General features: G+C 35.7%; 1 protein-coding gene across 2 annotated transcripts in view; it reads left to right on the plus strand.

The window, feature by feature from the left end:
* LOC106868415 (bifunctional glutamate/proline--tRNA ligase) overlaps window positions 1-13,778 on the plus strand; it is a 63,539-nt gene that overhangs the window by 27,012 nt on the left and 22,749 nt on the right. For both annotated transcript variants that reach the window (XM_089360130.1, XM_052971851.2), the window contains 8 exons: window positions 1,520-1,579; window positions 2,501-2,611; window positions 4,222-4,358; window positions 5,561-5,615; window positions 6,548-6,700; window positions 8,070-8,182; window positions 10,833-10,959; window positions 12,854-13,003. In XM_089360130.1, the coding sequence (XP_089216256.1) occupies window positions 1,520-1,579; window positions 2,501-2,611; window positions 4,222-4,358; window positions 5,561-5,615; window positions 6,548-6,700; window positions 8,070-8,182; window positions 10,833-10,959; window positions 12,854-13,003 (906 nt within the window). The remainder of the gene's footprint in view (window positions 1-1,519; window positions 1,580-2,500; window positions 2,612-4,221; window positions 4,359-5,560; window positions 5,616-6,547; window positions 6,701-8,069; window positions 8,183-10,832; window positions 10,960-12,853; window positions 13,004-13,778) is intronic.

Consider the following 13,778-nt stretch of genomic DNA (forward strand, 5'->3'; position numbering starts at 1 on the left):
TACCAACCCTGGTCAAATCATCTAACCCATGCCAGCATGGACAACACGTTAAATGATGATGATGATATGGTGATGAATGTTAGATTTTAAGATGTGTGGTAAGAAGCTTGCTTCCTAACCACATTGTTCCTAGTTCAGTCCCACTGCATGGCACCTTTGGCAAGTGTCTTCTACTATAGCTTCAGGATGACCAAATTCTTGTGAGTGGATTTGATGAAGAAAGACTGAGATAAGCCTATCGTGTGTGTCTTTGTATCTCCCCCACCACCTCTTGACAACCGGTGTTGTGTTTACATCCCCATGACTTGGCAGTTATGCAAAAGTGACCAACAAAATAAGTCCTGGGATCAATTAGTTTGACTAAAATCCTTCTAGGTGGTGCCCCAGCATGACCACAGTCTAATGACTGAAACAAGTAAAAGATAGAAGATAACAGATACAGAAATACATAAACAAAAAGAGAGAGATGGTGGGAGGAGAGAAATACTACTGTAAAAAAAAAAAAAACTTGATCCTTGATATTAAAATAAAGGCATTACTTTGTTAATTCACATTTAATCATTGTGAAAAATAAAGAATGTCGATTTGCTCGACTAAAGGCAGTGCTCCAGCATGGCCATAGTCAAATGACTGAAACAAATAAAAGAATCCATCAGAAGATGCAGTTTTAATAAGCTGAGAAATTGTATTACTTTTGGGCTTTTCTTTTCTTTATAATATTTCTGACTCAGCTAGTTTACAGAACAAAAAAATTCAAACAATGACAAACTCTTATATATACAGGATGATTGAAAAGTAACTCCCTATTTTAAAATACTTATAAATTATTTATTAATTGTAATTTTTACAGAAGAATAAATATGAGAGGAAAGCTTTTGATATGAGGTTTTATTAAAAATTCGATATGGGCTCCAAATGTCACCACCAGCTTCTTGAGTCACCTAAGAATTGCATCAACTGATTTCACCAGGAACTCTTGTGGGATGGAAGACATAACTTCTCGTATTCGCCCTTCAAGTTCTTCCAAAGTCTTTGGTTTGGCATAGTAGACTTGTTCCTTTAACCACCCCCGAAGAAAGAAATCACAGGGTGTTAAATTGGGATTTTTGGCTGGCCACTCATGTGGACCACAACGACCCATCCATCTCCCAGCAAAGTGGGCCTTCAGCCATTCACAAACAACAAGAGCAAAATGTGGAGGGGCACCATCTTGCATGAAAATCAAATCTTCAATATCAATATTCTCTCAAGCACTGATAGCTGGCCAGATCTCATCTTGCAGCATAGTGAGGTACTGTAGGGAGTTACTTTTCAATCAACCTATATATAAGATATCTTTTTTTAATTGATTATATTTCCTTTCTGATCCTCGACAGAAAACTTATTACCAGTCATAGATTTTTTTTGTTTTGTTGATTAGAATAAAAAAAGAATTGAGAAATTGTTGGAAAACCTAAACAACCAAAATGATTATTCATTTATTTCTGTTTATTTGTATTTATTTTCCACTTATTTCTAGGGTTCTTCAAAATCAATAGTCATGATGGAATGGGATAAAATATGGGCAATCAACAAAAAGGTAATTTTTCATTCCAAAAATAGTTCTTGTTATTCTACTTCTTTGAGCAATGGAAAGTATTTTAGTAGCAATTTATGATTGAATATTTAATTTCTTTTATAAATGTTAACTTCTGAGACTGAATTATTCTAATGCATCATTTATTTTAGCTTTCAACCATCCATTCACTTGCATTTTTTTCTCCAAACTGGCAAAGTATGAACCAGTTAATTGTTTTTGTTTTTTTTTGTGTGATTGAGTGTGTTGCTTAGTGTCTTTCCAATGATAACCACAGTTAAGTCTGTCTAATTGCACATCTTTGATCGGCGATCTTACGGTACGAGTCCAAAATATCGGCCTTTTCCGTAAAAAGTGTCTTCAGCGATCTTTACCAAAGATCGACCTTTTCCGTAACACCTGCACGATCTTCACTACGGTGTTAGGGGGTTAATGTTTAGGGTTAGGGACGGAATTCCCTAACCGAAACCCAAACCCTAACCCCTTGAAAAGAAATCGCGCTCTCTGTATCTCTTTCGCTTTTATGACGTTTCCCTGTTTCTCTCCAACACTTATAATGGAAAAGGTTGATCTTTGGTAAAGATCACTGAAGACACTTTTTACGGAAAAGGCCGATATTTTGGACTCGTACCGTAAGATCGCCTTTTGATCATTTAACCTTATTTATGAACCAGTGTCCTAGAAGGTTGAGCAACTTTGAAAAACATTCATCATTGGTTCAATGTTTCAAGGACTGTAAAGAATGGTGCTAAACCTAACTAAAGCTTGGTATCTCTTGTCTAACGGGTTATAAAAATATAATTATGTTGTATTTCTATATCAAAGTTAGTTGATTGGAGGAGCTTAATCACATATACTTGACAAAACCAAAGTTTTAATGTATTTCTGTATTGGTAATACTCAGTATATTATAATTCATTCCAGGTTATTGATCCAATTGTCCCAAGATATACTGCTCTGACTAAAGACAGAGCTGTTTCTGTTACTGTTAAAGATGCAATCCCTTCATCAAAAGAAGTAGCAAAGCATCCCAAGGTTTGATAATTTTTTTAATATTTTTTTCATTAAAATCATCCTTTAACTGATGATAGATAGTTTTTTTTTGTTTTTTTTTTTTGTTAACTGCAACCCTCATTGCCATAATATATGGTAGCCCTACAGCAGTTCATTCCTTCTTTCAGATATATGTATAATAGAAACTGAAAGAAACCCATCATATATACAAACATATAGCCCATACCTGCATGGAAAACAGATGTTAAAAGATGATAGATATATATGTTTCCACATTAGAAGCACTGGTGCTGATGCCACATAGAAAGCACCCAGTACACTTTGTAAAGTGGTTGAGATTAGGAAGGGCATTCAGCTATAGAAACCATACCAAAGCAGACAATAGAGTCTGGTGCAGCCCCCAGCCTTATCAGCTCCAGTCAAACCCATGGAGAATGGATATTAAGTAATGATAATGATGTATACATATACAAGGGGCTGTTGGAAAATTCCTGGTTTTAAGGGTATATCACAAAAGGCCTGGCTGGAGGCCCAACCTTCCAAGTTCTTTAACAGGGCTTAGAAAAACTGAAGGACTACTGCAGTGAGTGTGTGAATCTGAGAGGGAAATATATTGAATAAAATCATAATTAACTGATCCTCCTGTATTTTCTTTTACCTAAAGCCAGGTACAAGTGAGGTTATTCATTTCCAATTTTCCATGGAAAACATATCTGGCCACAGGGCAAAATATTACCTTACTCAGAAGTAGGTGACAGTTGGCAACAAGAAGGGCATCCAGCCATAGAAAATTTGCCTCAGAAAATTCCCTCTAATCCATGTAAGCATGGAAAAATGCAGGTTAAATTATGAAGGTGATGTTTCATTCCATTGTAAGTTTGTGCAATAATAAACATAATCTATGGTTATTAGGCAGTCAAGCATTTCTATCTATTTAGTGTATTAAAACTGACCAATCCAGTTGCTATGGGTTTCATAACTTTTATATGCAGATTCCCCTAAATCAAGCTTATTGAGTAAATTATTTTGGTTTCAAATTTTGGCACAAGGCCAGCAATTTCAGGGAAGGGGCTTGATCAACTGCATTGACCCCACTGCTTAAGTGGTACTTATTTTATCAACCCCAAAAGAATGAAAGTTAATTTCAATGAAATTTGAACTCAGAATGTAAAGATGGACGAAATATTGCTAAGCATTTATAATTGGACTTTGGACCTCACTGAAGAAATGACAAGGAACTGGGAGATGTGGCAATTAGCTGTACTTGATAAGCTGTGTCAAGCTAAGAAATAGTGCTGTCTTCCACACACAAGTCTTGTCCTTTCGTGTGCTGGTGCCAGTGCTGTATAAATGCACCTGTGACAGTGGCACATAAAATGCACCCAGTACACTCTGTTAAATAGTTGGCATTAGGAAGGGCATCCATCCATAGAAACCATGTCACAACAGACAATTGGAGTCTGGACATCGCAGGTGGCCAGCTCCATGTCAAACCATCCAACCCATGGAAAGCGGATATTAAATGATCATCATCATCATGATAAATTACATCGATTATAGAATATGGTGCTAGCAGTGACAATGGTATTCACGGGGATTTTATATGAATTTGTTACTTTTCTATGTTTTAGAATGATTCTGTTGGAACAAAGCTTGTATGTTATGGACCTAATATTATTATTGAAAAAGAAGATGCTGAGTCCTTGAAAGAAGGAGAAATTGCAACATTCATCAACTGGGGAAATCTAAAAATTGAATCAATTAAAAGGTAAGTTTATAATGCTAATTATCACATTTTCTAATTGAAAACTCCACAATTTTTTGCATTGGAATTTTGTTTTTCAAATTTTTCTGTTTTCTAAGGTAAAAAAGCATAAGAGATCTGCCCTTCCCCCTTAAAGAGTCAAATTCCTAATGTCTTTCTTTCAATTAGGTGCCTGCATGGCTGTTAGGTTGGCTGCTTCCCAACTACATGGTTTTATATTCAGTCCTGCTATGTCACACCTTGGAAAGTCTTCTACTGTAGCCTCAGCCCATCCAATGCCTTGTGAGTGGATTTGGCAAATGGAAACAAAAAAGAAGCCTATTGTATACATATGTATGCATGTGAGTGTGTATGTTTGTATCTCCTTATGTTGACAATAAATGAAAGTTGTAAATGAGTGTCACTGTCATACAAGCACTATCATTCATTTCCAATATTCTGTGTAGTTAAGAAATTCTTTTTGCAGTTATGTGCTTTTAGTTTCAATTTCACTTCACAGCACTTTTGGCAAGTGTCTTCTATCAAAGCCTTGTGAATAAAATTTGGTTGTCAGAAAATGTGTAGGAGCCTCTCATAGGGACCATTCTTGTTTTTGTGGAGTAGATTTCATCAGTCTCTTAGTCTTACACCACCACCTACAGCCCTGGTCTCTATATGTATTGACAGAATTACACTCAACATTATAGCTCTATTTCGTTTTAAATATTCACAGAAATACACTTAGCATTATAATTCTATTAAATGGAAATGTTCACAGAAATATGCATAACATTGTATCTCAATTTCGTTTAAATGTTGACAGACATTTTGTCTTGCAAATTACTCAGCAACCCTGCTGGTGCCATGTAAAAGGCACATATGCCAATGCCATGTACAAAGCACCTGTGGTAGTGCCGTGTAAAAAGCACATGTGCCGGTTTCATGTGGAAAACATGCTTGTCAGTTCCACATAATAAGCACATGTGCCAGTGCCACATAAAAAGCGCCCAGCATACTCTGTAAAGTGATTGGCATTAGGATGGGCATCCAGCTGTAGAGACCATGCCAAAACAGATGACTGAAGCCTGGTGCAGCTCTTGTCAAATCATCCAACCCTTGCCAGCATGAAAAACAGGCGTTAGATGATGACGATGACGATGGCAGACACGGCAGCAGCATATACTTGATGCCTTCACAAAACTAAATTTCAACAATTGTTTTATTAGGAATGCTGCCGGTGCTGTATCTAATATTGTTGCCAGCTTGGATTTAGAAAACACTGTGAGTTTATTGATTTTTTATGTTATTTACATTGTTCTATTTTGTAGTTTATTTACATTTTGTAGATTATTTTTTTGTATTACTAATTGTATTGTTTTTATATAATGCACACTACTATTTCTGGAAAGTGAAAGAAAACTATAAGTCAGTGCATATATAATATGCCCTGGCTTCTCTTTTAGATTATTCTTTAACCCCTTAGCATTTAAACTGATCATATCCAGCCCCAATATTTAACCTATTTTATATTCAAACTGGCCAAATCCAGTCTCTCACACCTACCCTACAATGTCATTCTAAAAATAAACAATCACATTACGAAATCTCAAAGCTATGAGATTATGTGAGTAATTCAAAACATTGTGAATGAATAAGCAATGCATTTGATGGAGTAATATGAATGATAAAAGGTTCAAAGAAGCATTGTCATTAAAAATGAAATAATAAAGAATGTAAAAAAAAAAGTAATTTGATCTTCGTGAATTCCTAAAACAAACAAATGAAGGAATGCTTAAAATAGATGAATCATGTACTATCTTTGTTTTTCTTTCAAAACGGTCCTTAACTCTTTGAAGAACTCTTACTGAATTGAAAAATATAAGCCAGTAAAAATCTCTGGTGCAAATGCCACATAAAAAGCACCCAGTACATACAGTAAAGTGGTTGACATAAGGAAGGGCATCCAGCCATAGAAACTATGCCAAAACAGACAATGCAGCCTAGTGCAGCTCCCAGCCTTACCAACTCCTGTCAAGCTGTCCAATCCATGCCAGCATGGAAAACAGATGTTAATTGATGATGATGGTGGTGGTGGTGGTGATATTGTAGTACTAGTTGTAAAAAGATTTCAGTTATTCATTTTGTTTTTAATAGTTTCTTTAAAGAAAAATGGTTTTTCTCCTTTGAATATTTTTACTCTTTTACAATTTCAGGATTATAAAAAAACACAAAAACTCACCTGGTTACTTGATTCTGAGGAGTGTCATTTAGTGCCTACAGTTGCAGTTACCTTTGACCATATCATCTCGAAACCATTGCTGGGTAAAGATGAAGATTTTAAACAATATGTAAACTACAATTCTAAGGTAACTAATTTAATTTTGGTTTCAGTTATTAAAACTACATTTTTGTAATCAAACTTGCTATTCACTCAGTAAAATATTTCATATATTTCTTGTAGTATCTCAGAATTATTGATATCTTTCTTTATACAGTTCCTTCATTGGTTTTAGTTATCTCATCCACATATTTATATGTCCCTCTCATAAAAAAGCAATTTCACTGGATTAATTTATTTTATGTACTGTTGTTATTGTTGTGGGTTAGCCTTGTGTCTGGTGAAACAGGGATGTGATCATAATCAGGATTTTCTAGTTTTTTCAGACATGGTTTATCTGAAACTACATTGCCCAATGTATCCTTCTCTTTTTTAAAGATAATCGAGTGCGATTTGAGTAATGTGACTGATATTTCTAGCAGATCAGCAGACCACATACCAATCGCTTATTGGCTAGTCATATTAATATACTGGCATAGGTGGAAGATTCACATTGCTTAAGGCATGCCATCTTGATTCTATGATTATTTATTTTCATTCAGAATAAAAAACAATTTTTTTAACTTCAGAACTGCAAACTACTGGCAGGCATGGTAAGAAGCTTGCTTCCCAACCACATGGTTCAGGGTTCAGTCCCATTATGTGGCACCTCTTCTATTATAGTTTCAGGCTAACCAAAGCCTTGTGAGTGGATTTGGTAGACAGAAACTGAAAGAAGCCCATCACAGCTTGCTTCCCAACCACATGGTTCAGGGTTCAGTCCCATTATGTGGCACCTCTTCTATTATAGTTTCAGACTAACCAAAGCCTTGTGAGTGAATTTGGTAGACAGAAGCTGAAAGAAGCCTGTCATATATATATGTGACAGTGACTTAGCAGTTCAGCAAAGGGATCAATAGAATAAGCACCAGGCTTAAAAGTAAAAAAAGTGCTGGGATCAATTCATTTGACTAAAAATTCTTCAAGGCGGTGCCCAAGCATGGCTGCATTCTAATGATTGAAACATATAAAAGATAGCAAAAATGCTTGTCAGTTCCATAATACTGTTGCCAAGCCATCCTGTAGTTACTGCTTACAGTTAGGTGGACTAAACTATTGAGACTCCAGTTTCTTGGCTATGGATCTACTGCTGGTTCCTCTTTTGACAGCTTGGTATGGCCACTGGTTTACTTTCTGATTAACACATAAAGAATAGACACTTTATTAAGGAGAGATATTTTATGTCTCTCTTCTTTGGCTGGCAAACAAATGGACTAAGTATATCTCCCTCATAGCTTCTCTATAACATCTGCTATTCTTGTTAGACTGCGTATCTCTTGCAGTTATAGAACAGTGTTATTCCATTCCAATTAAATATTAAATAATTCTTATGAATTTTTCTTTGTCATTCTCTTTAGAAAGAAGAACTTCTATTGGGAGATGCCGCTTTAGCAACTTTAAAGAAAGGAGACATTATCCAAATTCAACGGAAAGGATTTTTCATTTGTGACCAACCTTATGAACCTCTGAGGTTCGTCTTGAAATATTTTCGTTAACATTTAAACTGTTGTTGTTTTATCATTTCCATTAACCATTAAATCATACAGTTTTTTTGCATAAGTTTGTATTGATTTGTAGATAGAATAACTTTTTTATCTCTTTGATCTGTATGTTTCATTATAAAGCTTTTAAGAAAAATACACTATCAACATAGGTGCAGGCATAGTTGTGTGTTAAGAAGCTTGCTTCCTAACCACATGGTTCAGGGTTCAGTTCTACTGCATGATACCTTGAGCAAGTGTCTTCTATAGCCTCAGGCCAACCAAAGCCTTAAGAGTGGATTTGGTAGACAGAAACTGAAAGAAGCCTGTTGTTTGTGTAAATATATATATATATATATATATCTGTACTATATATAAAACAGAGGTGTGTGTGTAATCGCTTTTCACATGAAAACGGCTTCACTATTTACTTCCATACTTGTGATACATAAATAATTTGACCTCGGATAAATCTTAGGCTCTTCATTTGATTTTTTTTATCTCTAATTAAAAATAAATAATATTGCTTTATATTTAAGATTCACTTCTTTAAAAAGGTTTCTCAATGACAACTTCCGGTACGGACGTGAAAAAACGGCGACGTCTCTCACTCTCTACTACGATCAATTACTGAAATACATATTTACGAAGTTCATAAATTTCAATATTCCGTACAAGATAGTTTTTAAAGTGCTTTTATTTATACGATTTTTGGGCGTTCCATGTTCATCTCATATATTCTCTCTGTTGTCATATGCATCCATCATTTTTGGATGTATGTGTGTGTGACAGTGAGAGAGCGGTGTGTATGTAGTACTAGCAGAGGCACCCGGCGTTGCTCGGGAATGAAATTGTTGCTTATATACTTGAAGAAAAAAAGGCAAAATATGCTGTGTAGAAATTTGAGAGGACATTCTGTAGATGGACTCTCAGATGAATGATGGCTGGGCGCCTCTCATGAATGGGGAAAATTGAAGATGTGCCAAAAAGCCTCATTGGTACTTGGAAACTTTTACGAAAATTAAAATGGGGATTAAATGAAAAAAATGATTAACGTGAATATCCTCACAAGAGTAATTGAAATAAATGGCGATTGTGGAACCCCCCCCCCGCGCATACACACGTGAGTCTATGTAAATATGTTTGTATACATTTATGTATGTGTGTTTGTAAGAGACAGAGTGTGAGTGAGAGAGAGAGATTTGTTGTCATGTATACGTACATGCATAAATATACATACATCTTTGGATGTATGCATATGACAACACAGCTCTTGACTCACTCGCACTCTGTCTCTTACAAACATGCACGTGCGCGCATACACACGTGTGTCTTTGTAAATATGTTTGTATACATTTATGTATGTGTGTATTTGTAAGAGACAGAGTGTGAGTGAGTCAAGAGGTGTGTATGTGTGTGAGACAGAGTGAGAGAGCGGTGTGTATGTAGTATTTACTCTCTCTCTCTCTCATACACACTCACACACAAAATAGAGAGTGAAGCTTTTTGCCGTTGTTACGTCAATACCGGAAGTTGACATTGAGGAACCTTTTTAAAGAAGTGAATCTTAAATATAAAGCAATATTATTTATTTTTAATTAGAGATAAAAAAAATCAAATGAAGAGCCTAACATTTATCCGAGGTCAAATTATTCACGCATCACAAGTATGGAAGCATTTGGTGAAGTCAATTACACACACATCTCTGTTTTATATATAGTATAGATTTACTCTCTCTCTCTCTCTCTCTCTCTCTCATACACACGCACACACACACACAAAGATGTATGCATGTACGTATACATGACAACAAACCTCTCTCTCTCTCTCTCTGTCACACACACACTTCCATTTCATCTGATGTGTGATACTCTGTGTGTGTGCGTGCGCGTGTGCTTTCGTGCGTGCGTGAGGGGTTCCACAATCGCAATTTATTTCAATTATTCTTGTGAGGATATTCACGTAAATCATTTTTTTCATTTAAGCCACATTTTAATTTTCGTAAAAGTTTCCAAGTACCAATGAGGCTTTTTGGCGCATCTTCAATTTTCCAATTCATGAGAGGTGCCGTCATCATTCATCTGAGAGTCCATCTACAGAATGTCCTCAGATTTCTATACAGCATATTTTGATTTTTTCCTTCCAGTATATAAGCAACAATTTCATTCTTGGGCAACGCCGGGTTGCTCTGCTAGTATGTATATATATATATATATATAGCTATGCGTGTTTGTCTTTGTGTCAGTGTTTTTATTTTTTGTTCTTGTAATAGTAGTTTGGCAAAAGCGACCAATAAACGAAGTACCTAGGCTTTAAAAAAATAAGTCCTGGGGGTCAATTTGTTTGGCTAAAAAAACCTTTCAAGGCCGTGCCCCAGCATGGCCATAGTCAAATAACTGAAACAAGTAAAAGATAAAATTGAATAAATAGACAGATCAAGAATCACTTAAAGAATATAACTTCTATTTACTCACTTTTAATAAATTATTGTAAAATATTCTCTGAGACAATTTCCAAGTAAGCAATACAATTACATGTATGTGTGTGTGTGTGTGTGTACACATACTGAAAGCCCAAACTATTGTCACACTATTTTAATTACTTTTAATATTTTTCCATCTGTTTCTATTTCTATTGAAGTCGTTTCTCTGGCTTAGAAAGTCCATGTGTCCTTTTCTATATACCTGATGGTCATCAGAAAGAGAAGTCAAAATCTGGAGTGTGCGATAAACAACAACAGCCTCATCAAGAAATCAGTGCTAAAGAAGTAAGTCTTCTCATAAATGATTGTTATCTACAGTATGTTTCTTACTTGAAAGGGTTGTAAAAACTGCTGAGCAACTTTTATAGGAAAGATCAATAGAATATAGATTTGGCCTGCTTAAATCTCTTCTGTGATATAGAATTGTCAGAAGTGTTGCTCGGGTTGAAAATATTACTCAGTTAGTTTTTTGATTATAACTATTTCATAGATTTTTTATTTACAGATTAACTTTTATATCAACAGATCACAGAATTTCATAGAGATCTGCCCATTAGCTTAGTGCACTACAAGTTATATTAACAGGCGTTGTCTATAACTTTAGATGTTAGACTAAGAGGAACATGTTGTGTAAAGTCTTAATAAACTGGCACCCTGTCAATTATGACAATCAGGGTTCCAGTTGATCCGATCAGTGGAACAGTGATCCGTTCATGAAATTAACATGAAAGTGGCTGAGCACTCCACACACACACATGGCCTTAGCATAGTTCTCAGGGAGATTCAGCATGACACAGAATATGACTAGACTGTCCCTTTGAATTACGGGTACTACTCATTTTTGACAGCTGAGTGCACTGGAACAATGTGGAATAAAGCATCTTGCTCAAGGACACGATGTGTGATCAGATATCAAACTCAGAACCTTACAATCGTGAGCCAAATAAACCTAGTCACAAATCCATGCATATGAAATACACTAAGGACAACAGATGAATAAAATGGCCAAGACTACATAGAATTGGCTTGGAATAGATTTTAGTACCAACAAAAATCAGCAACAGGTTGACAGAATCATTAGCATGTCAAACAAAAAACTTAGCAATGTATGTTCTAGCTCTTTGCTTTGAGTTCAAATCCACCAAAAGTCTGTTTTGCTTTTCATCCCTTTGAGGTCAATAAATTAAGTACCAGTCAAGTACTGGGATCAACATAATTGACTTTTCCTCTCCCCTCACAATTGCTGGCCTTTTACCTTTCAACAGACCAGTGTCCTATTCAGGGCGATGTTGTAATTTTTGTCACCAAGGTGAACAGGTCGCTTACCTTATGAATCCTTAAGCTCAAGAAAAAAAAGACATAACAAATCAGCATCACTTTATTCTTCCTCTATTTCTTTATGTATATGTTCATCACTGTTAGTGTTGCCAGCTGAAGAGAGTAGAGTTTGGTATGCAAATCTCATTGGGTAAAAACATACCCATTGCCTTCACCAGTTGACTTTAAAGACCAGATCCACTCAAATCTGCATTGTCTATAGTATCCTAACATTTCAGTTGGCTGATATTACTGGAGTTATCTCATTTGTTTTCTTTACATTTTTGCATGTTCCCAAATGGGAATTTTTATCAACTAATTGTTTGGATAATGTTGGTCATATGTTTTCAATATTATATATTATACACATATTAGACCCCACCACATTTGCAATGTATAGGATATTCTCATTTATTTTCTCTCAGCCATATAAAAGGTGCATGGCCTAGTGGTTAGGGTATTGCACTTGTGATTGCAAAATTATGGTCTCAATTCCTTGACCATGCAGTGTATTGTATTCTTGAGCAAAACACTTTATTTCATATTGCTCCAGTTCACTCTGTGATAAATGAATGACCCTGCAATGAACTGGCATCCTGTTCAGAGTGGTATGTTATGATCCCGGTCGTTTATATGTCATGGAAAGCAAGTAACCAACCCTATGAATTTTAGAACTCTTTACAGTAAAGTTCAATATTACTGAAAGTAAATGTTACCAGTTGGTCAAACTACAGCAGCTATTTACCAGAATTTACTTCATGTTAGAAATGATTTACACAACAGAATCATGGCATATGTAATCATCTCCAGAGAAGGTTTTTTTTGTTTTTTTTTTACTTGAAATACTTTTTTATTCCTTCAGAAAGCACAAAGTAAGAAAGGAAAATCGGCTGAAAAATCTCCACAAGAAGAATTCCCCCAAGTGTTTTCTAAAGAAGCATTGGATGTGGATACTCAAATCCAACAACAAGGTGCTATTGTTCGTAAACTTAAAGAAAATAAAACTGCCAAGGTATGTCCCATGTTGATGCTATCAATTTGTTTACCATTTGTTCAAAATCTCTTTTACAATGGAATGATGTTATGGAGTGACACAAAATAGTTTTATATCAGATCTTTCCATTTGATGATTTTGTTTGGTTGATTTTGTCTTTGCTCATTTTCCTTTGACAGCAGTGATTTGACAGAATTATTTAGAGCATGATGCCATGTAAAAAGCACCAAGTACATTCTGTTAAGTAGTTGGCATTAGGAAAGGCATCCAGCCATAGAAAGCATGCCAAAACAGACAACCTGGAGCCTGGTGCAGCCCTCTGGCTTGCCAGCTCTAGTCAAACAATCCAACCCATGCCAGCATGGAAAATTAAATGATGATGATGATTAGAGCATTGGAGAGAACACACTGTAGTTCTGGCTTACTGCACTTTGAGTTCAAGTCTTACCGAAGTCAGTTTTTCAACCATGTGGTTTTGGGTTCAATCGCACTGTGTGGCATTTTGGGAAAATGGCTTCTACTATAATTTCAGTCCAACCAAATTTGAACTCAGATTGAACCTATGGTCTTAGGTTCAATCCACCCCACAGCACTTCAGACAAGAGTCTTCTTCTATAGCCCCTGACTGACTAAAGCCTTGTGAGTTGATTTGCTAGACATAAACTGAAACAAGCTGGCCAAAATATATCTATGAGCATAATCATCATCATCATGCAAGTGATGTTCATTTCCAGTCTTCCCTGAAAAACATGTCAGGCCATGGAAAAATGTTACCTTGCTTGGAAACTGAACA

Source organism: Octopus bimaculoides, chromosome 11 (genome assembly GCF_046866305.1).
Source record: "Octopus bimaculoides isolate indiv1 chromosome 11, ASM4686630v1, whole genome shotgun sequence".
Lineage (NCBI taxonomy): Eukaryota > Metazoa > Mollusca > Cephalopoda > Octopoda > Octopodidae > Octopus > Octopus bimaculoides.